This window comes from Cervus canadensis, chromosome 18 (genome assembly GCF_019320065.1).
Source record: "Cervus canadensis isolate Bull #8, Minnesota chromosome 18, ASM1932006v1, whole genome shotgun sequence".
In the NCBI taxonomy this organism is placed as follows: Eukaryota; Metazoa; Chordata; class Mammalia; order Artiodactyla; family Cervidae; genus Cervus; species Cervus canadensis.
Genome location: NC_057403.1, coordinates 13,608,208 through 13,631,068, shown reverse-complemented (window position 1 = coordinate 13,631,068; position 22,861 = coordinate 13,608,208). Strand labels below are relative to the sequence as shown.

The window sequence follows — 22,861 nt, the reverse complement described above, 5'->3', positions numbered from 1 at the left end:
GCTTCCCCTTCTGCCGGGAAAGCGATGCTGGCACTCCGCGGCGGGAGGTCTCGGGCCCGGGCGGCTGGGTCGGCGGGGCAGCCGTGCTGGGCGGGCTGCGCGCGCGGGCGGTGCGGGCCGGGCATCGCCATGGCCCCGAGCGTCCCTCTTCTGCTCGGGCTCGGTGAGCGGGCGGCGGGCTGTCGTGTGGGAGGCTGGGGAGGGAAGAAGGCGCCGAGGAGCGGTTCGTAAGCGGGCTCCTCTGCTGGGACTCCCCTCTGTGAGGCCCCGGGACAGGGGACAGCAGTGTCGTCACCCGCAGGCCGCGTCTCTCCAGTTCGCTGAGCTCCAGGCGTCTGGGAGCCCACTGTGTTACTGGCCGACTTCTCTGACCACGTGTTTCTCCCTTGCAGTGTTCTGCCGGGACCCAGGGATTTGGGCGCAGACTGGTGAGTGGTACCTCCCTTTTTCTCCCAGAGAACTCCGAGTTGGGCCGCGGGGACGTGGGGGTGAACCTGTGCAGCCTTGACCGAACCTCAGCCTTTCACCTGCACCATCCCTTCCTCCACAGGCTTCGCTTCATTAATTTAAATGGTTTATTTACTATTTACTTTTTGGCTGCACCGGGTCTTCGTGGCTGGGCGTGGCCCTTCTCTAGCTGCGGTGAACAGGGGCTCCTCTCTCGCTGGGATGCTCGGCGTCCCACCGCGGCGGCTTCCCTTGTTGCCCGAGCACAGGCCTTGGCTGCCTGGCTTCAGTGGATGCGGCTCCTGGGCTCTAGAAGGCGGGCTCTATTTGCGGCGCACGGGCTTAGGTGCTCCTTGGCAAGTGGGATCTTTCCGGATCAGGGATGGAACCGACGATGTCTACTGAATTGGCGGGCAGATTCTTTACCACGGAGCACCAGTTGTTGTTCAGTCGCTCGGTGGTGTCCAACTCTTTGCGACCCCATGGACTGCGGCACGCCAGGCCTCCCTGTCCTTCACTGTCTCCTGGAACTTATTCAAACTCACGTCTATTGAGTCAGTGATGCCATCCAACCATCTCATCCTCTGTCTTCCCTTTCTCCTGCGTTCAATCTTTCCCAGCATCAGGGTCTTTTCTAATGAGTTGGCTCTTCGCATCAGGTGGCCAAAGTATTGGAGTTTCAGCCTCAGCATCAGTCCTTCCAATGAATATTCAGGACCAATTTCCTTTAGGATGGACTGGTTTGACCTCCTTGCTGGCCAAGGGACTCTCAAGAGTCTTCTCCAACACCACAGTTCAAAAGAACCAATTCTTTGGTGCTCAGCTTTCTTTATGGTCCAACTCTTACATCCATACATCACTACTGAGCCACCAGGGAAGACCTTAATTTATTTTTTGTATTTTAATTCTTCAGCATTTTGCCAATCTTTGGTAGAAAACCTCTTCCCCTCTCTAGAAAGCTTCCCAATCTCCAGCTATTCCCCATCAGCACAGGTGAGTCAAGGAGGAAATGCTTAGGTTTTCGTTTAATGCAGAAAGAGAACACAGCTGAGGTCGACATTCACAACGCAGACGCAGAGAACCGAGGACATCCGTACGGGCCCAGGTCCCCCTGTGGGTTCGGGAGTGTCACTTGTTGGGGGTGCTGTGTGTCCTCTCCATTTGCGGTCACCTCACCTGCCTCCAGGTGGCTCAGTGGTAAACAATCTGCCTGCAAAGCAGGAGATGTGGGTTCGATCCCTGGGTCGGGAAGATCCCCTGGAGGAGGAAAAGGCAGCCCACTTCAGTGTTCTTGCCTGAGAATCCCATAGACAGAGGAGCCTGGTGGGCTACAGTCCATGGGGTCACAAAGAGTCGGACATGATTTAGTGACTAAAGAACAACAGTGATTGCCTCCAGCTCACTCAGCTATGGAAGTTCTGTTCAGAAGGAAGGCACTCTTGACTAGGAGACAGACTTGAAGTAAAATGAAGACATCAAGATTTGCTGGTTCTGTGACCTTTTGCAAGCAGTTTCCTCATTTGAGCCCCAGGTTCCTTCTTTCTAAAGTGAAATTATAGGAGTTCTCTGGAGGTCCAGTGGTTAGGTGCCATTGCCATGGCCAGGCTTCAATCTCTGATTGAGGAACTGAGATCCTATAAGCGGTGCAGCACAGCCAAAACAAAACAAAACAAAACAGAGTGTTGCATCAGGTAAGATACGATTCTGTCAAGCTCAGACAACAAGCTTTTGCTCAAAGTAGGCATTATTGTTTAATGTTAATAGTTGCTAGGTAACATGTGTTGAGGTTTTCTCATCTACCAAGTACTATTCTCAACATTTGTACATATGATTTTGTTTTAATCTTATGAATCTATCAAGAGGTAAGTTAGTTTTTTCATATTCCAGATATATTGAGCCCTGGTTGTGACCTCAACATTGTACTGTTTGGCATAGGTTTTTAGTAAGTTAATTGAAATATAGTTGAAGTACAATATTATAGCAATTTCAGGTGTCCCTGGTGGCTCAGGTGGTAAAGAATTGGCCTGCAATGCAGGAGACCTGGGTTCGATCCCTGGGTTGGGAAGATGGGAAGATCCCTTGGAGAAGGGGCCAGCTACCCACTCTAGTACTCTGGCCTAAAGAATTCCATGGACCACTGTCCATGGGGTTGGAAAGAGTTGGACACGACCGAGCGACTTTCACTTTCACACTGTATAATGACCTTATGAAATGATGACCAGGATACGTCTGGGAACCATCTGTTCTCGTGTAAAGTTATTATGTTATTATTGAGCACCTTCCCTGCACTGTGTATTTCATGTCTGTATTTTTTTATTCTATAACTTACGATTAGTACTTCTTAATTCCTTTGGTCATTTTGGCAGCCTCCTGGTTATTCTCTGGTTCTGTAGGTCTGCCCTTGTTCTGTTTTGTTCTTTAGATTCCACATGTGGGAGCCGATGGCATTTTCTTTCTCTGACTTATTTCACTTAGCCACACGCCCTCTGGATCCACTCGTGGTGTCACAGATGTGCAAAATTTTATCTTTAAAAAATTAACTGATTAATTTTGGCAGCGTTGGGTCTCTGTTGCTGTGTGCAGGCTCTCTCTTGTCGTGGAGCACGGGCTCTTCATAGTTGCAGCTCGCAGGCTCAGTTGTTGTGGCGTGTGGGTTTAGCCATTGCGAGGCATGTGGGATCTTCCCGGACTGCGGATGGAATCCATGTCTCCCGATTGGCAGGTGGATTCTCAACCACTGAGCCACCGGGGAAGCCCAGGGTTGTTGTTTAGTCGCTCAGTCGCGTCTCACTTTGTGACCTCATGGACTGCAGCACGCAGGCCTCCTTGTCCTTCACTATCTCCCGGAGTTTGCTGAAACTCATGTCCATCGAGTTGGTGAAGCCGATCCAACCGTCTCATCCTTTGTCGTCTCCTTCTCCTCCTGCCTTCAATTTTTCCCAGTATCAGGGTCTTTTCCAGTGAGCCAGCTCTTCACAATAGGTGGCCAAATTATTGGAGTTTCAGCTTCAGCATCAGTCCTTCCAATGAACACCCAGGACTGATCTCCTTTAGGAAGGACTGGTTGGATCTCCTTACGGTCCAAGGGACTCTCAAGAGTTTTCTACAACACCACAGTTCAAAAACATCAATTCTTTGATGCTCAGCCTTCTTTACGGTCCAACACTCTCATCCATACGTGACCACTGGAAAATACAGTAGATAGTTTTGTTGTATAATTTATCTCAATACGCAGAAGAGTAACAACTTCTGTGCGTTGGCTGATGTGTCTAGATTCTGTTATTGCATAGGTTCACCAGTTTCCAAAACATCCACCAACTTGCTCGTTTATGGAAGGTGACCAGTACATATACAGTAAATACAATACATATGTACTGAAAGGATGACTTGGTCCAGCCGGAGACCAGCCACAGATCTGTACTGTTCCCCAACTCCTAGACCTACCTGAAGTCTACCAAAACCCTCTTGAAGAAACAGCCCTTCCCGTCGTGTCTGGGAGTTCCGCCATCGGGCTCCTCCCTCTCCTCTTCGTCCTCCTCTTTATCCTCTGCCTGTGCTGCTGTGGAGGCCAACACGGTACGTTCTGGAAGGGGAAGGGTTCCTGGAAGGGGAAGGGGTCACCTGGGTGGGGGGAGCGTGGGGAGGGGCTTGGGGGGGTCCCCTACCAGGAAGGGCTCTCAGCATTGCCTCTCTGTAGGTTCCGCTGATAATGAGACCAAGAGCCAACTGGATTTTAACAGGTAGGAAAATCCGGACTCTTCCCAGTAGAAAACACTGTTTCTGCCTCATTCCTCAGACCTGCCTTAATGCATCTATCTCCTTTCCCTCAGCTCCAACCCTGGCATGGACTTCTCAGAAGAAAATCCGCGTAAGAGGAGTGAGAAGGCGGGGGAGCCGGGCTGGGGGAAGGATGCCTTCAGGGGCAGATAGACGGCATCCTGGAAGAAGCTGAGACGCTGGGGGCAGGCCTTACCACATGTGATGTCACTGCCCTTCCCTGCTTCCAGTCGTCCGTCTGAAAGCGACTGGTGTCATTCCTGGGGGCTCTGAAGAGCTCTGTACCACAGCCCTTCCTGTCTCGGTGCAGAGAAGAAGTCAGTGAGAGCCAAGTGGTAGATGAGAAGTGATTTACTAGAGAAGGATGCTTGCGAGGCTTACAAGCGGGCAGATCTGAGAATTTACTGGGCTACAGTTTTATAATCACAGGAAAAGTGGGGAGGGGGAGAAGACCTTCTTTGAATTTCTTGAGTAGACATCACAGTTCCATCATCAGCTCCTCCTCCAGGTTGAGCAGGTTCCCCCGGCCCCTCCCCCAGGTGTCCCTACATGGTCAAGCAAGGTCCACAAATGATTGTTTTTCTTTTTTTTTTAATGTGTGTAGAGAGCATGTCCCATGGGTCATTAAATCTCAGGGCTCCCTGGGCAGGATGTGGGGCTCAGGCCACCGCTGTTTCCTTGTTGGGGGCAGGTCTCCTGCTTCTGTTGCTAAGCAAACCTGCTTTCTGGAGTCATCCACTTACAAGGGTCTCCCATACTGTCTCTACCTACCGTTCCCTGGGGGACTAACTATTCAATCACCTCCTTGGTCCACTCACTCCACCCCGTCATGGCTCCGAAATACTGACGGCAGGACTGGGTGACCAGAAGGCCTTTCCTGGAAGCCTGTCCTCTCCTCTTTCCTTGCAGATGACGTCTCGGTGCACCTCCTGTTGGAGGAGGACAGACAGACGGACATGCACGTGAGTCTCCCCCCCCGCCCCCGCTCCCCCGGCCCCTCCCCCAGGCGCTCACCCCTCACTTTGTGTCTTCCCAGGCCCACCCCGAGGAATGCCCATGGGGGTCTTCTGAGTCCTCCGCTGAGCCGCACCAGGACTCCTTCACGCAGAGTGAGCTTTCACTGCCGTCTTGCAGCCCTGAAGAGTCCTCAGTATAGCCCCACGTGGACCCACCTTCCCCTCATCTGGAGCGCGGAGCGGGAGCTGGCTGTGTGCACTCCATGGCGCAAATGCCCCTTAAGGAGCGTGGGGTTCCACGGGGTGAGCTGCTCACACGCCCACAGCAGCCGTCATCTTGTGTGTAAGTGAGTGTGTGTGTGTGTGCACGCACGCACCTGCCCAGTCATGTCTGACTCTCTGTGACCCCATGGACTATAGCCCACCAGGCTCCCTGTCCACGGGATTCTCCAGGCAGGAATACTGGAGTGGGCAGCTATTCCCTTCTCCATTTCCTTCTCCAGGAGATCTTCCCGACCCAGGGATCGAACCCAAGTCTGTTGCCTTGCAGGTGGATTCTTTTACCACTGCGCCACCTGGGAAGCCCCAGGCCTCATTTTGGAGCTCCCCGCAGACTCAAGAATACAGAAGCCTTGTCAGTCCTCAAGAAATTCTGGGATATGAGAGATGGAATATTTCCTGCCGTATCAGTGAACAAAGGATATCACAGTCACAAGCAATGACGGCCACCGCGGATGGTGAGCTGGTGAGCCCCGAGGGCACTCAGGAAGGAAAGAGCACGGCCATCTAGCAGTCGTCAGACTGTAGCCACCACTGAGGGTGAACCCGGAGGGACCTCAGGACATGAAAACAACAGGATCCTGGCCCCAGACAGCTGAGGCGTGCATCAAAGCAATGATTTCAGCGAGCCCAGACTTTTCCATCTTCCCATACGTAGACAAGCGCTAAATTCCTTAACTTGGGATAGCTGGTTTTCTTTAATTGGCAGTAGCATTTGAGGTTCAGATTATCCACCTTTTGTTGTGAAGCTTCTATATAACCTGGCTTCTCCCCTTTTTTCCTTCAAGCAGTTCTCTTGGGGTTACTTGAGATGCTGCCTCCTGGGCTTGAGTCCTAAGAATATCTGACGAATAAAACATAACTCTCAACGTTTAGGTTGCGTGTATATTTTTGGCAGACAGATGCATCACACAACTCTCAGCAGATTCCTGGTTCTCACTAGAACGGGACTAAAGAACACCTGCTTCTCATACTCCACTGAGGGTCAAATGAGGGAATGCTTGAACAGTGAGAAGCAGTGGTGTGGTGGTGGTGTTCAGTTGCTCAGTCATGTCTGACTCTTTGCGACCCCATGGACTGCAGAACACCAGGACTCCCTGTTCTCCACTATCTCCCAGAGTTTGCTCAAACTCATGTCCATTGAGTCGGTGATACCATCCATTCAAGTTGGTGAAGCTGATTCAACCATCTCATCCTCTTTGTCCCCTTCTCCTCCTGCCCTCAATCTTTCCCAGCATCAGGGTCTTTTCCAATGAGTCAGCTCTTCACATCAGGTGGCCAAAGTATTGGAGCTTCAGCTTTAGCATCAGTCCTTCCAATGAATATTCAGGGTTTATTTCCTTCAGGACTGACTGGTCTGATCTCCTTGCTGTCCAAGGGATGCTGCTAAACCTCTAATGCACAGGAAAGTTCTCTTCTTGCCTCTCTTCTCCAACTCCAGCAAATAATCACCTGGTCCAAATGAACTTATTTACAGAACAGAAATACTCACATAGAAAACAAACGTATGGTTACCAAAGGGGATAGCAAGTGGTGGGGGGAGATGAGCTGGGAGTTTGGGATTAACATATACTTACTGCCATCTATAAGACAGGCAAACAGGGACCTCCCTGGCGGTCCAGTGGTTAGGACACCACGCTTCCACTGCAAGTGGCACAGGTTGGATCGGGGAGCTGAGATCCCGCATGCCACACAGTGCAGCCAGAAAAAAAGGGAGGAATTACAATAAAAAATAGGTGAACAAGAAGGAGCTACTGGACAGCACTGGGGACTCGACTCAATGTCTTGTGTTAACAATAACCTAAAGGGAAAAGAGGCTGGAAAAGAATAGATATATGTGTATAGAAGAATATGCATATATATGCATAACTGAACTGCTGTGCATACACCTGAAACTAACAACATTGTAAATGAACTATGCAAAAAGAGAGAGTGAAAGTGTTAGTCACTCAGTCGTGTCCGAAACTTTTTAATCCCATGGACTGTAGATGCCAGGCTTCTCTGTCCATGGGATTCTCCAGGCAAGAATACTGGAGTCAGGAAGGGTGGTTGCAGGGGTTGTCAGGAAAAGGAACTCAACCGCAAAGAAAAAAAGAACACTGGGGTGGGTTGCCGTGCCCTTCTCCAGGAGAGCTTCCTGATCTAGGGATTGATCCCTGGTCTCCTTCATTGCAGGCAGATTGTTTAGCACTGAGCCACCAGGATCCTTCAACTACACACACACACATATATATACTTCATATGTTTAATTATATACATCTATAATTATAACTGAAAGTAAAGAATTGCCCCCCAAGGCTGGTGCGTCCTGGCCCCGGCCCTACAGTCTGCAGTCAGGGCCCTGCCGGCTCATTCCAGCCACGCCCATCTTTCCTGCTCACACTTTCTGGGTGAAATGCAGGCTCTTTCCCTCATCAGGGCTTCAGGGCTGAGAGTGCTGCTTTTGCTCTGTTCTGATTTCTGACCCACGTCACTGCTCCAAAGAGAAGTTCACCGAAACCACCCATCACAGAGATTTGTCAGGTGATACTCCGTATGAGCACCTTGTTCAAACACGTCTCCAGATGTCCATGCGTTTTACCCTGTAGAGACACTAACTTGGTAATAACGCCCCGTTCTGCCTTCCTGAAGCCCTGATAACTTCCACTGAACTTTCTGTCTCTATGAACTGGCCTGTTCTTTTTTGTTTTTTTAATTTTTTAATTATTATTTTTTATGTTTTAATTGGAGGCTAATTACTTTACAATATTGTAGTGGTTTTTGCCATACATTGACATGAATCAGCCATGGGTGTACATGTGTTCCCCATCCTGAACCCCCCTCCCACCGCCCTCCCCATCCCATCCCTCAGAGTCATCCCAGTGCACCAGCCCTGAGCACCCTGTCTCATGCATCGAACCTGGACTGGTGATCTGTTTCACATATGGTAATATACATGTTTCAATGCTATTCTCTCAAATCATCCCACCCTCGCCTTCTCCCAGAGTCCAAAAGTCTGTTCTTTACATCTGTGTCTCTTTTGCTGTCTCTTATATAGGGTCATTGTTACCATCTTTCTAAATTCCATATATATGCATTAATATACTGTATTGGTGTTTTTCTTTCTGACTTACTTTGCTCTGTATAATAGGCTCCAGTTTCATCCACCTCATTAGAACTGATTCAAATGCATTATTTTTAATGGCTGAGTAATATTCCATTGTGTATATATACCACAGCTTTCTTATCCACTCATCTGCTGATGGATATCTAGGTTGCTTCCATGTCCTGGCTATTGTAAACAGTGCTGCGATGAACATTGGGGGTACAAGTGTCTCTTTCAATTCTGGTTTCCTCGGTGTGTATGCCGAGAAGTGGGATTGCTGGGTCATATGGCAGTTCTATTTCCAGTTTTTTAAGGAATCTCCACACTGTTCTCCATAGTGGCTGTACTAGTTTGCCTTCCACCAACAGTGTAAGATGGTTCCTTTTTCGCCACACCCTCTCCAGCATTTATTGTTTGTAGACTTTTTGATAGCAGCCATTCTGACCAGTGTGAGATGGTACCTCATTGTGGGTTTGATTTGCATTTCTCTGATAATGAGTGATGTTGAGCATCTTTTCATGTGTTTGTTAGCCATCTGTATGTCTTCTTTGGAGAAATGTCTGTTTAGTTCTTTGGCCCATTTTTTGATTGAGTCACTTATTTTTCTGGAATTGAGCTGCAGGAGTTGTTTGGATATTTTTGAGATTAATTCTTTGTCAGTTGCTTCATTTGCCATTATTTTCTCCCTTTCTGAAGGCTGTCTTTTCACTTTGCTTACAGTTTCCTTCGTTGTGCAAAAGGTTTTAAGTTTATTAGGTCCTGTTTGTTTATTTTTGCGTTTATTTCCATTACTCTGGGAGGTGGGTCATAGAGGATCCTGCTGTGATTTTTGTTGGAGAGTGTTTTGCCTATGTTTTCCTCTAGGAGTTTTATAGTTTCTGGTCTTACATTTAGATCTTTAATCCACTTTGAGTTTATTTTTGTGTATGGTGTTAGAAAGTGTTCCAGTTTCATTCTTTTACAAGTGGTTGACCAGTTTTCCCAGCACCACTATTAAAGAGATTGTCTTTTCTCCATTGTATATTCTTGCCTCCTTTGTGAAAGATAAGGTGTCCATAGGTTCGTGGATTTATCTCTGGGCTTTCTATTCTGTTCCATTGATCTATATTTCTGTTTTTGTGCCAATACCATACTGTCTTGATGACTGTTGCTTTGTAGTATAACCTGAAGTCAGGCAGGTTGATTTCTCCAGTTCCATTCTTCTTTCTCAAGATTGCTTTGGCTATTCAGGTTTTTTTGTATTTCCATACATATTGTGAAATTATTTGTTCTAGTTCTCTGAAAAATACTGTTGGTATCTTGATAGGGATTGCATTGAATCTATAGATTGATTTGGGTAGTATACTCATTTTCACTATATTGATTCTTCTGATCCATGAACATGGTATATTTCTCCATCTATTTGTGTCATCTTTGATTTCTTTCATCAGTGTTTTATAGCTTTGTATATATAGGTCTTTTGTTTCTTTAGGTAGATTTATTCCTAAGTATTTTATTCTTTTCATTGCAATGGTGAATGGAATTGTTTCTTTAATTTCTCTTTCTGTTTTCTCATTGTTAGTATATAGGAATGCAAGGGATATCCATATGTTAATTTTATATCCTGCAACTTTAGTATATTCATTGATTAGCTCTAGTAATTTTCTGGTGGAGTCTTTAGGGTTTTCTATATAGAGGATCATGTCATCTGAAAACAGTGAGAGTTTTACTTCTTTTCCAATCTGGATTCCTTTTATTTCTTTTCCTGCTCTGATTGCATGGGTATTTCTTTTCTTTTCTTTTCTTTTTTTTGATTGCATGGGTATTTCTTATAATTGGAATCGTAGTATGTATGTGTGATCTTTTGTGTCTGCTTATGTTACTTCCCTGGTGGCTCAGATGGTAAAGAATCTGCCTGCAATGCAAGAGACCTGGATTTGATCCCTGGGTCGGGAAGATCCTCTGGAGCAGGAAATGACATTCACCCCAATATTCCTGCTTGGAGAATCGCATGGACAGAGGAGCCTCATGGGCTACAGTCCATGGGGACACAGAGAGTTGGACACAAGTGAGCATATCTTTCTATCTAGGCGATTTCTTGTTGTAGTTTTGATTTGTATTTCAATAAGATTTCAGGATGTGGAGGCTTTTCATGTGATTTTTAAAAGAACAATGTGAGTAAAACTGACCTCTGGAGATTGGCCTCCTGACCCTCTGCACTGTTTTGAATTCTTTTTCCAGGACCTGCCCGAGGACATCTATTGAGGAAAGATGATTTTTTTCTTACATCCCCACAGGCCTGGTGATGACGTGTCCATCAGCACAGGTTTTCCTGTTGCTGTTACAAAATTGGAAGGATGTAGCATTTCTTCACGCTCCACTGGTGGTTTTCGTTTCTGGTTTTGGTAATTGATGTCCTCTTCATTATAGGAAACTGGAATGCAAAAGTAGGAAGTCAAGAAACACCTGGAGTAATAGGTAAATTTGGCCATGGAGTACAGAATGAAGCAGGGCAAAGGCTAAAAGCGTTTTAGTAAGAGAACGTACTGGTCATAGCAAACACCCTCTTCCAACAACATAAGAGAAGACTCTACACATGGACATCAACAGAAGGTCAACACTGAAATCAGATTGATTATATTCTTTGCAGCCAAAGGTGGAGAAGCTGTATACAGTCAGCAAAAACAAGACCAGGAGCTGACTGTGGCTTAGATCATGAACTCCTTATTGCCAAATTCAGACTTATATTGAAGAAAGTAGGGAAAACCACTAGACCATTCAGATATGACCTAAATCAAATCCCTAATGATTATACAGTGAAAGTGAGAAATAGATTTAAGGCACTAGGTCTGATAGACAGAGTGCCTGAAGAACTATGGATGGAGGTTCATGACTTTGTACAGGAGACAGGGAGCAAGACCATCCCCAAGAAAAAGAAATGTAAAAAAACCAAAATGGCTGTCTGAGGAGGCCTTACAAATAGCTGTGAAAAGAAGAGAAGCTAAAAGCAAAGGAGAAAAGGAAAGATATTCCCATTTGAATGCAGATTTCCAAAGAATAGCAAGGAGAGATAAAAAAGCCTTCTTCAGTGATCAATGGCAAAGAAATAGCGGGAAACAACAGAATGGGAAAGACTAGAGATCTCTTCAAAAAAATTAGAGATATCAAGGGAACATTTCATGCAAAGATGGGCTTGATAAAGGACAGAAATAGTAGGGACCTAACAGAAGCAGAAGATATTCAGAAGAGATGGCAAGAATACACAGAAGAACTATACTAAAATACCTTCACAACCCAGATAATCATGATGGTGTGATCACTCACCTAGAGCCAGACATCCTGCAATGTGAAGTCAAGTGGGCCTTAGGAATCATCACTAGGAACAAAGCTAGTGGAGGTGATGGAATTCCCAGTTGAGCTATTTCTAATCCTAAAAGATGATGCTGTGAAAGTGCTGCCTTCAATATGCCAGCAAATTTGGAAAACTCAGCAGTGGTCACAGGACTGGAAAAGGTCAGTTTTCATTCCAATCCCAAAGAAAGGTAATGCCAAAGAATGCTCAAACTACCGCACAATTGCACTCATCTCACACGCTAGTAAAGTAAAGCTCAAAATTCTCCAAGCCAGGCTTCAGTAATACGTGAACCGTGAACTTCCAGATGTTCAAGCTGTTTTTAGAAAAGGCAGAGGAACCAGAGATCAAATTGCCAACATCTGCTGGACCATTGAAAAAGCAAGAGAGTTCCAGAAAAATATCTATTTTTGCTTTACTGACTATGCCAAAGCCTCTGACTGTGTGGATCACAGTAAACTGTGGAAAATTCTGAAAGAGATGGGAATACCAGATCACCTGACCTGCCTCCTGTGCAATCTGTATGCAGGTCAGGAAGCAACAGTTAGAACTGGACATGGAAAAACAGACTGGCTCCAAGTAGGAAAAGGAGTATAGTCAAGGCTGTATATTGTCACCCTGCTTATTTAACTTATATGCAGAGTACATCATGAGAAACTCTGGGTGGGATGAAGCACAAGCTGGAATCAAGATTGCTGGGAGAAATATCAATAACCTCAGATATGCAGATGACACCATCCTTATGGCAGAAAGTGAAGAAGAACTAAAGAGCCTCTTGATGAAAGTAAAAGAGGAGAGTGAAAAAGTTGGCTTAAAACTCAACATTCAGAAAACTAAGATCATGGCATCTGGTCTCATCACTTCATGGCAAATAGATGGGGAAACCGTGGAAACAGTGGCTGACTTTATTTTCCTGGGCTCCAAAATCAGATGGTGACTGGAGCCATGAAATTAAAAGACGCTTACTCCTCGAAGGAAAGTTACGACCAACCTAGACAGCATTTTAAAAAGCAGAGACATTACTTTGCCAACAAAGATCTGTCTAGTCAAGGCTATGGTTTTTCCAGTAGTCATGTATGGATGTGAGAGTTGGACTATAAAGAAAGCTGAGTGCTGAAGAATGAAGCTTTTGAGCTGTGGTGTTGCAGAAGACTCTTGAGAGACCCTTGGACTGCAAGGAGATCCAACCAGTCCATCCTAAAGGAGATGAGTCCTGGTTGTTCAATGGAAGGACTGATATTGAAGCTGAAACTCCAATACTTTGGCCAGCTGATGTGAAGAACTGACTCATTGGAAAAGACCCTGATGCTGGGAGGGATTGGGGGCAGGAGGAGAAGGGGACGACAGAGGATGAGATGGTTGGATGGCATCACTGACTCGATGGACATGAGTTTGGGTGAACTCTGGGAGTTGGTGATGGACAGGAGGGCCTGGCTTGCTGCGTTCCATGGGGTCGCAAAGAGTCGGACACGACTGAGCGACTGAACTCAACTGAATAAGTGGAATCTCTACATTCATTCAAATGAACTGATGTGTAAAGAGAGACAGACTCACAGGCTCAGAAAACCAACTTATGATTATTAAAATCAAAAGACAGGAGAAGGAAGACATTAACAGGTTGAGATTAACAGATACACACTACCTGTTATCAGATGGATAATCCACAAGGACCTGCTGCTAGCCCGGGGACGTCTACTGAACATACTGAAAGAACCTGTGTGGGAAAAGACCCCGAAGAAGAATAGATCCACGTCTGTGTATAACTGAATCAAGTTCCTGTTGCCCTAAAACAAACTCAAGTTCAGAAATCAAATCTACCTCAACAGGAAATAAAAAATGTTACAAAAAAAAAAAAAAAGAAATGGCTCGCAGGAATATGCTGCCTCCTTGTGTCGCCTTTGGTGACAACAACTGTAAAACCTCGGCTGATGGACATTTAAAATTCCCCAGGCCTGAGGCTGTAAGAAAACCACGTGTCCTCAGCAGAAGTCCTCCGGTAGGTCTGGGGAAAAGAAAGGAAAACAGGGTAGACGGTCAAGAGGTCACTCTGCAGAGGTCAGTTTTACTCACACTTAAAAAAAAAAAATCACATGGAAACCTTTCACCAAGGAGTAATTTTAGAGAAACGCGAATCAAAAGTAGAACTATGTCTGAGCTCACACCGGTCAGAATGATTTTTGTCAAAACTCTACAAAGAGGAAATGGTGGATAGGTTTTGGAGAAAAATAAACTCTCCTACACTGATGCTGGCAATGTCAGCCAGAACACAGAACAGAGTGGAGTTTCCTTAAACAAGCGAAACATTAACGAATTACGTCTCTCCCTAACCTTATACAGAAAAGAAATGCCAAATATATTAAAGAGCTAAATGAAGGGATGGATACTCTAAACTTCTCGAGGAAAATATGGGCAGAACAGGTTTTGAAATTAATCACAGCAACTTCTTCTTGGTTTCACTCTTAGAAAAATGAAAAATAAAATAAAACTCCACAAAACTAACCTCATGAACCTCAAAAGCTTCTGCACAGCAAGGGAAGCTCTAATGAAAGAAAAAAACCCTTAAAATTGGGGGAAAAATGGTTACAATCAAATTTAAAAACAATTTATTCATCTCCAAACAAGCAAATAGTTCATTCAGCTCAATATCAAAAAGCAATCAACTCAATAGAAAAACAGGGCCAGAGATCTAAATAGACCTTTGTCTTCAGATGGCATCCAGATGGCCAAAAAGCACATGAAAGATGCTCCGTGTCACTGTTACAGAAATGCCGATCAAAACTGCAAGGCGGTATCACCTCTCACCCCTCAGAACGACCATCCTCCAAAAGACCTACAAAGATTCAATGCTGCCAAGGGCGAGGGGGACAGGGAAGCCTCCAACAGTGTGGGTGAGGATGGAAATGTGTGGGTGCAGCCACAAAGGAAAACAGTAAGGAGATTCCTTAAAACACTAAATATAGTTACCACCTGATGAGGCAAGCCCACCCACCTTGCCTTAGATCAGGAGAAAATAATAATTTAAAATGATAAAATGATACTTGTTCCCTTATTTTCGTGGCAGCATTATTCACAAATTCCAAGACACAGCGTCAACCAAATTGTCCATCAACAGAGGAATGAAGAGTAAGTGTTCCAACTAGACACTGGAATACACAGAGCCATCAAATAGAACCAAAAAAATGCCATCCACAGCAGCATGGGTGGGCTGAGAGCTTTATCCTACTGCAAGAAGTCAGTAAGAGAGGGAAAGAGAAATAGCATATCACTCACAGCCGGAATCTATAAATTCTTTCAAATGAAAAAATTTGAAAGAGACTCATAGACTAATAAAACCCACCTATGATTATTTAAAAAAAGGTAGGAGAAGAGAGACATTTAGAGGTTGGATTAACATATACACACTACTAGATAATTATATAATAGAAAATCCAAAAAACCTTACTGACTAGCACAGCAAAGTCTACTGAAAATACTGAAAGAACCAATATGGGAAAAGACCCCTACAAAGAACAGAATAGATATACCTCTATGTACAAATGAATCAAGTTCTTGTCAACCTAAAACAAACAGCAACAGACATCGACTCTACTCCAAAGGAAAATGAAAGTGGGGCGCATGAAGGAATGCTGCCGCCTTGTGGCCACTTTTGGTAACAACAATGGGAAAACGTGTGCGGATGGGCACTTAATTCACCAGGCAGGTCTGCGCAGATACAAAGAAAGAACACCTGTCCTCAATAATGCCCTCGTTTAGGTCCTGGAAAGGGGCTTCCCAGGTGGCTCAGCGGTAAAAAAAAAATCTGCCTGCAATGCAGAGACGAAGGTTCGATCCCTGGTCGGGAAGACCCCCCGACAGAGGGCATGCAACCCACCCCAGGATTCTTGCCGGGAGAATCCCATGGACAGAGGAGCCTGGTGCGCTACAGCCCATGGGGTCACACAGAGTTGGGAACGACTGTGGCTACTGAGCACGCACCCATGCAGGTCCTGGAAAAAGAATTCAAATCAGAGCAGTGAGCCCAGAGGCCAGCCTCGAGAGGTCAGTTTTATTCACACTGTTTAAAACACACACACACATGAACAGCCTCCACACCACGAAATCGTAGAGAAACCCAAATCAAAACTACAAGGAGACATCACCTCATACGAGTTAAATGGCCTCTGTCAAAAAGTCTACAAACAATAAATGCTGGAGAGGGTGTAGAGACAATGGAACCCTCCTACACTGATGCTGGGAAGGTAAGTTGTTAACAGCCCCGGTGCAGGGCAGGGAGGAGGTTCCTTAAACACCGAAAAGAGAATCAAATCAGCATACTGCCTAATACACATAGAAAAAAGAAACTCCAAATTGATTAAAGAGCTAAACATAATAATGATGACTCTCTAACTCTTGATGAAAATACAGGCAGAATGCCGTTTGACATAAATTGCAGCAGTTTCTTTTTGGATCAATTCCTATTAGAGTAATGAAAAATAAAACACAGGTCCACAGAAGAGACCTCATGGACTCTAAAAGCATTTGCACAGAAGGGAAAACTGAAACCAAAAGATAACCCTCAGAATGGGAAATAAATGTTTGCAAACGAAGATTCCCATGACAAATTTGTCTCCCAAACAGCTAATGCAGCTCATTATTAAAGCTACAAACAATCAATAGAAAAATGGGCCAAAATTCTATATGATATTTCTCCAGAGAAGGCATACATGTGGCCATAAAGCACATAAAAACAACAACAAAACCTAGGCATCACTAATTATTAGAGAAATGCAAATGAAAACTGCAAGGAGCTATCAGCTCATAAGGGTGAGAAAGGCCTTTGTCTGAAAGTCTACAAACAATAAAGAGAGGAGAGGTTTTGAAGAAAAGGGATCCTTTCTGCAGTGATGCTGCCAAGGTAATTTGTGAACAGTCAGGATGGAGGGCAGGGTGGGGTTCCTTAGCAGGTGAAAGGTGAATGAAATGATGATGCCTCCTCACTCAATACAGAAAAAGAAACTGCAAACCCATTAAAGAGCTAACTTGAGGGATGATGACTCTAACCCTCTTAGGGAAACTACAGAGAACACTATTTGACATAAATTGGAACAAATTCTTTTTGGATCCACACTTAGAAAAACGAAAAAGAAAATAAAACTGAACAAAAGGGACCTCATTAACTTCAAAAGCTTTTGCACAGCAAGAGAAGCTCAAATGAAACAAACAAAAAACAAACCCCCGAAAATCAGGAAAAAAAAAATGTTTGCAACCAAATTTAAAAATAACATATTAATCTCCAAGACATGCCAACAGCTCCTGCAGGTTAATATCAAAACATGATCCGCCCAACAGAAGTACAGGCCAAGATTGAAAGGGATATATGTCCAAAGAAGGCATCAATATGGCCATAAAGCACATGAAAGGATGCTCAGCATCACTCTTAGAGAAATGCCAATAAAACTGCAAAGAGGTTATCTGCTCAACGACCTCAGAATGGCCATCTTCCAAAAGATATACGAAGATTAAATGCTGCTGAGGGTATGGGGAATGGGGAATCCTCCGACACTGCGGGCAGGGATATAACTGGGTGGGTAGAGCCAGGAAGGAAAACAGTGTGGAGATGCCTTAAAGCAGTAAGTATAGTTACCACCTGATGAGGCAAGCCCACCCCTTGCCTTAGATCCCGATAAAATCAGAATTTAAAATAACACTTGCTCCCTTATTTCATGGCAGCCCAATTCACAAATTCCAAGACATAGCATCAACTACATGTCCATCAATAGAGAGATGAAGAGTAACTGGTCCATCTAGACGCTGGAATACACTCAGCCATCAAAGACAACAACAAAAAGGCCATTGAGGGCAGCATGGATGGGCCCAGAGATTTATCCTACTGAGAAAAGTCAGAGAGAGAGAGAGAGAGAGAGAGAGAGAAATATTATGTTACTTAATGTGGAACCTATAAATTCTTTCAAATGAACAAATTCATAACCAGAAGGAGACTCACAGACTAATAAAGCCCACCAGTGATTATTTCAACGAAGGGAAGGGAGCCATTTAGAGGCTGGGTTAACATACACGCTGTGCTGTGGTCAGCCATGGCCGACTCTGCGACCCCGTGGACTGCAGCCCACCAGGCTCCGCAGTCCACGGACTCTCCAGGCAAGAACACCGGAGCGGCCGCCATGCCCTCCTCAACATACACACTCTACTAGATAGCAAGGAGATAATCCAAAATCCCCGCTGAATAGCACAGGGCAGTCTACTGAACACGCTCAAAGAGCCGGTCTGGGAAAGACCCCTAAAAAGAACAGAACAGATGCACCTCTATATAGAACTGGATCAAGTTCCTGCCAACCTAAAACAAACAGAGCAACAGACACCGACTGTAATCCAAAGGAAAAGAAAAACTCAATTCCCCCAAAGCGTGGAGCTCATGAGGGCGCCTGCTCTCGCCCTGAGCCGCGGCCGGTGGTTGGGCCGCCTCCCTCGACGTGAGCCTTAGGGTCGGACTTGATGGGGGCCGATCTGCCGGGGACGGTGGCCGGGCCCCTCCGCTGCGCGCGGGCCGGGCGGCAGGGCCGGGGCGTGGGGGCTCCGGGGTGGCCGGCGTCCCGGGAGCGCCCCCGCGTGTGGCGGTGGGGCCCGCGCTTGCTGTCCTGACGGCCCGGGCGTGTCGCTCTCTCGGGGCCCTGTCCTCGACCCTCGCTGCCCGTCGGGTGCCCGCCTGTCCGGGAGCCGTGGGTGTCGTCCCCGGCCTCCGTGCCGCCCCCGGGCGGGGGGCCGCGGGGAGCTTGACCCGGCGGGAGAGCGTTCTCCCCGGCCCCCGCGGCGCTGCGGGTTGGGGCGGCGGGCGCGAGCCCCGCGAGCGGCCCGGGGCTGGGGAGGCCGGCCGGACTCCTGGGCGCCGCGGGAGCCGGGGCCGCCTGCCGACTCGCGTCCGGGTGGTTTCCAAGGCCCTGGGGCCCCTCGCGGTGGCGCGCGCCACCTCTCGGTCCGTCCGTCCGTCCGCCCCATCCGCCGATCCGGGCCGCGCCCGGGTGCGTCTCGCTTCCCCGCCCGCCCGGCCCCGCTTGGTTGCCCGTCGCCGCGGTCTGTCCGCCGCCGTTGCTGAGCGCGGGGAATGCGGGTGCCCCCGGTGCAGCCCGCGCCGGTGCGCTCGCCCGAGCGCGGGTCGGGTCCCCGGGCCGGTGGACGCGAGGGCACCGGCCGGTGTACCAGCCCGCTCCCAGGCGGCCAGGAGGGCGGGCCCGCGACGGGGTTCGCCCCCTCGTTCGTCCATGCCGCCGCGGCGCGCTGCGCCCCTCGTGGACCGACGTGCGCGGGCGGGGCGGTCGGCCCAGGTGACCGCCTTCCCCCTTCCTCACTTCGTGGGTTTCCGCTGCCGCGCATCGCCCCGCGCCCGGCTCCTTGTGCTCGCTTCTCTGGAGAAGGGAACGGCAACCTACTCCAGTATTCTTGCCTGGAGGGCCCCACGGACAGAGGAGCTTGGCGGGCTGCAGTCCGTGGGGTCGCTGAGAGTCGGACACTACTGGGTGACTAACTTTCATCCCTTTCACGTGGAGCATGGAGAAATTCTTCCGCCTTGTGGCCACTTTTGGTAACAACAACGGGAAAACATCCGCTGCGGGGCACTTGATACCAGGCAGGCCTGGGTCAGTCAATTCAGTCGCTCAGTCGTGTCCGATTTTTTGCGACCCCATGGACTGCAGCACGCCAGGCCTCCCTGTCCATCACCAACTCCCGGAGTTTACCCAAACTCATGTCCATAGAGTCGGTGATGCCATCCAACCATCTCATCCTCTGTCATCCCCTTCTCCTCCTGCCTTCAATCTTTCCCAGCATCAGGGTCTTTTCCAATGAGGCAGTTCTTCCCATCAGGTGCCAAAGTATTGGAGTTTCAGCTTCAGCATCAGTCCTTCAATGAACACCCAGGACTGATCTCCTTTAGGACGGACTGGTTGGATCTCCTTGCAGTCCAACGGACTCTCAAGAGTCTTCTCCAACACCACAGCTCAAAAGCATCAATTCCCTGGCGCTCAGCTTTCTTTATAGTCCAACTCTCACATCCATACATGACTACTGGAAAAACCATAGCTTTGACTAGACGGACCTTTGTTGGCAAAGGCCTGCGCGAATGTAAGGAAAAAACACCCGTCTTAAAATAATGCCCTCGGTTAGGTCCTGGAAAAAGAATTTAAAACAGAGCAGACAGTCCGGAGGCCAATCTCCAGAGGTCAGTTTTATTCACACCGTTTAAAAAAAAAAATCACATGAACAGCCTCCACATCATGAAATCTTAGAGAAACCGAAATCAAAACTGCAATAAGGCATTGCCTCACACGGGTTAAATGGACTTTGTCAGAAAGTGTACAAACAATAAGTGCTGGAGAGATTGTGGAGAAAGGGGATCCCTCCTACACTGATGCTGGGAATGTAAATTGTGAACAGTCAGGATAGAGGACAGAGTGGGGTTCCTTAACAGGTGAAAAGTGAATGAAGTTACCCCACTCCCTAACCAATTACAGAAAAAGAAACTCCAGACCGGTTAAAGAGCTAGATGGAGGGACAATTATTCTAACCCTCTTGAGGAAAATATATTAATAGCAGAACAGGCTTTGATAAAAATCACAACAAGTTCTTTCTGGATCCACTCTTAGAATAATGAAAAATAAAACTGAACGAAAGGACCCCTATTATCATCAAAAGCTTTAGCATGGCAATGGAAACCCTAAATGAAAGGAAAAGACAACCCTCAAAGTGGGGGAAAATGTTTGCAAATGAACTTAAAAAGCAAGCAGTTCATCTCCAAAACATGCAGACAGTTCATGTGCTGGTGGTGGTTTAGTCGTTAAGTCTTGTCCGACCCTTGTGACCCTGTGGACTATAAAGCCCGCCAGGCTGCTCTGTCCATGGGATTCTCCAGGCAAGAATACTGGAGTGGGTTGCCATTTCCTTCTCCAGGGGATCTTCCCAACCCAGGAAGCAATCAACCTAATACAAAAATGGGCCAAAGGCCTAAGTGGACGTTTGTCCAAAGAAGGCATCGAGATGGCCATAAAGCCCATGAAGAGGTGCTCAGGATGACTGTTAGAGAAATGTCAACCCAAATGGCAACGAGGTATCTGCTGACAGCCCTTAGAATGGCCGTCTTCCAGAAGATCTACAAAGATAAAGTGCTGCGCAGGGTGGGCGGAAAGAGTCCTCCCACTCTGTGGGTGGGGATGTAAATGGGTGGGTGCCCGCATGAAGGAGACGGTATGGAGACCCCATAAGACATGAAGTACTGAGTTACCACCTTCAGGGACAAACCCGCCTCTTGCCTCAGTTCTGGAGAAATTCATAACTTAAAGGGATACATGCACTGCTATTTTTAGGACAGCACTAGTCACAATATTTAAGACAGAGCATCAAACCAAAGTGTCCATCAACAGAGAAAAAGAGAGTAACTGGTCCGTCCAGACGTGGGCATGCACTCAGCCATCCAAAAGAGGGAAGAAATGGTTTGGAAGCAGCGTGGCTGGACTGAGAGATTATCACGCTGCGTGACATCAGTTAGAGAGGGAAGGAGAAATGACATGTCAGTTAGACATGGAATTTATTAATTCATCCAAATAAACTAATATGTAGATAGACTCAGACTTAGAAAACCAATTTACGATTATTAAAAAAATGGTAGGGGAAGGGGGACATTAAGAGGGTGGGATTAAGTAAATACACACTAATTATTGTCCGATCATCCAAAAGAACCTACAGGGGTAGCACAGGGGACTCTTGAACACACTGACATTACCTATTTCAGAAAAGACCCCCTTCCCCCCAAAATAGATATATGTTTGTGTATAACTAAACCAAGTTCTTGTACATCTAAAACAAACACCTTGGAAATCAACTCTACTTCAATAGAAAATAAATGTTCAATTACCAAAACCAAAACAAAAAACACCAGTGGAGCGTGAAGACATGCTGTCGCCTTCTGGTGGCTTTTGTAACAGCAAAAACCTATGCGTCCTCACCAGGCCTGTGGGGATGTAAGGGAAAACCCCTGTCCTCAACAGATGTCCTTGGGCAGGTCCTGGAAGAAGCGTTCAAAACAGGGCACATGGTCAAGAGGCCAAGCTCCAGAAGTCACTTTTACTCACACTGTTTTTTAAAAAATCACATGAAAAGCCTCCACATTCTGACATCTTATTGAAATGCAAATCAAAACTACAACGAGGAATCACCTAGATAGATAGAGAGATATGCTCAGTTCTGACTCTCTGTGTCCCCACGGACTGTAGCCCACCAGGTTCCTCTGTCCATGGGATTCTCCAGGCAGGAATATTGGGGTGGGTTGTCATTTCCTGCTCCAGGGGATCTTCCCGACCCAGGGATCAAACCCAGATCTCTTGCGTTGCAGGCAGACTCTTTACCATCTGCACCACCAGGGAAGTAACATAAGCAAACACTAAAGACCACACACACATAGTATGATTCCAATTGTAAGAAATACCCAGAACAGGCCAGTTTATAGAGACGGAAACTACACTGGGAGTTATCAGGGCTTCAGGAAGGGAGAACGGGGCGTTATTACCAAGTTAGATTCTCTACAGGGTAAAATGCATGGACATCTGGAGACGTGTTTTGAACAAGGTGCTCATACGGAGTATCACCTGACAGATCTCTGTGATGGGTGGTTTCGGTGAACTTTTCTTTGGAGCAGTGACATGGGTCAGAAATCAGAACAGAGCAAAAGCAGCACTCTCAGCCCTGAAGCCCTGATGAGGGAAAGAGCCTGCATTTCACCCAGAAAGTGTGAGCAGGAAAGATGGGCGTGGCTGGAATGAGCCGCACAGGGCCCTGACTGCAGACTGTAGGGGCGGGGCCAGGACGCACCAGCCTTGGGGGGCGATTCTTTACTTTCAGTTATAATTGTAGATGCATATAATTAAACATATGAAGTATATATATATATGTGTGTGTGTGTAGTTGAAGGATCCTGGTGGCTCAGTGCTAAAGAATCTGCCT

At 46.9% G+C, this 22,861-nt stretch overlaps 1 protein-coding gene across 5 annotated transcripts; it reads left to right on the top strand.

The window, feature by feature from the left end:
- Positions 1-3: 3 nt before the first annotated feature.
- On the top strand, positions 4-6,334 carry LOC122421649. 5 transcript variants are annotated; one of them, XR_006263548.1, is made up of 8 exons: positions 4-163; positions 393-428; positions 3,886-4,023; positions 4,145-4,187; positions 4,278-4,315; positions 5,134-5,186; positions 5,261-5,483; positions 5,731-5,853. XR_006263548.1 is itself a non-coding variant. In XM_043437827.1 (8 exons), exons 1-8 carry the CDS (start codon positions 25-27, stop codon positions 5,968-5,970), a joined length of 927 nt encoding a protein of 308 aa, XP_043293762.1. In that variant the 5' UTR covers positions 4-24; the 3' UTR covers positions 5,971-6,334. The 5 variants fall into 5 exon arrangements, 4 of the variants coding, with proteins under 4 accessions (XP_043293762.1, XP_043293763.1, XP_043293764.1 ...); XM_043437827.1 differs by having other exon boundaries at positions 4,278-4,332; positions 5,731-6,334; XM_043437828.1 differs by having other exon boundaries at positions 4,278-4,332; positions 5,261-5,527; positions 5,731-6,334.
- Positions 6,335-22,861: the final 16,527 nt, after the last annotated feature.

Bases quoted from the DNA above. Each gene is read 5' to 3' on its own strand.
- LOC122421649 (XM_043437827.1), top strand. From the start codon at position 25: ATGCTGGCACTCCGCGGCGGGAGGTCTCGGGCCCGGGCGGCTGGGTCG. The intron at 164-392 runs GTGAGCGGGCGG...TCTCCCTTGCAG, and splicing joins CCCTCTTCTGCTCGGGCTCG to TGTTCTGCCGGGACCCAGGG. The intron at 429-3,885 runs GTGAGTGGTACC...CCCAACTCCTAG, and splicing joins AGGGATTTGGGCGCAGACTG to ACCTACCTGAAGTCTACCAA.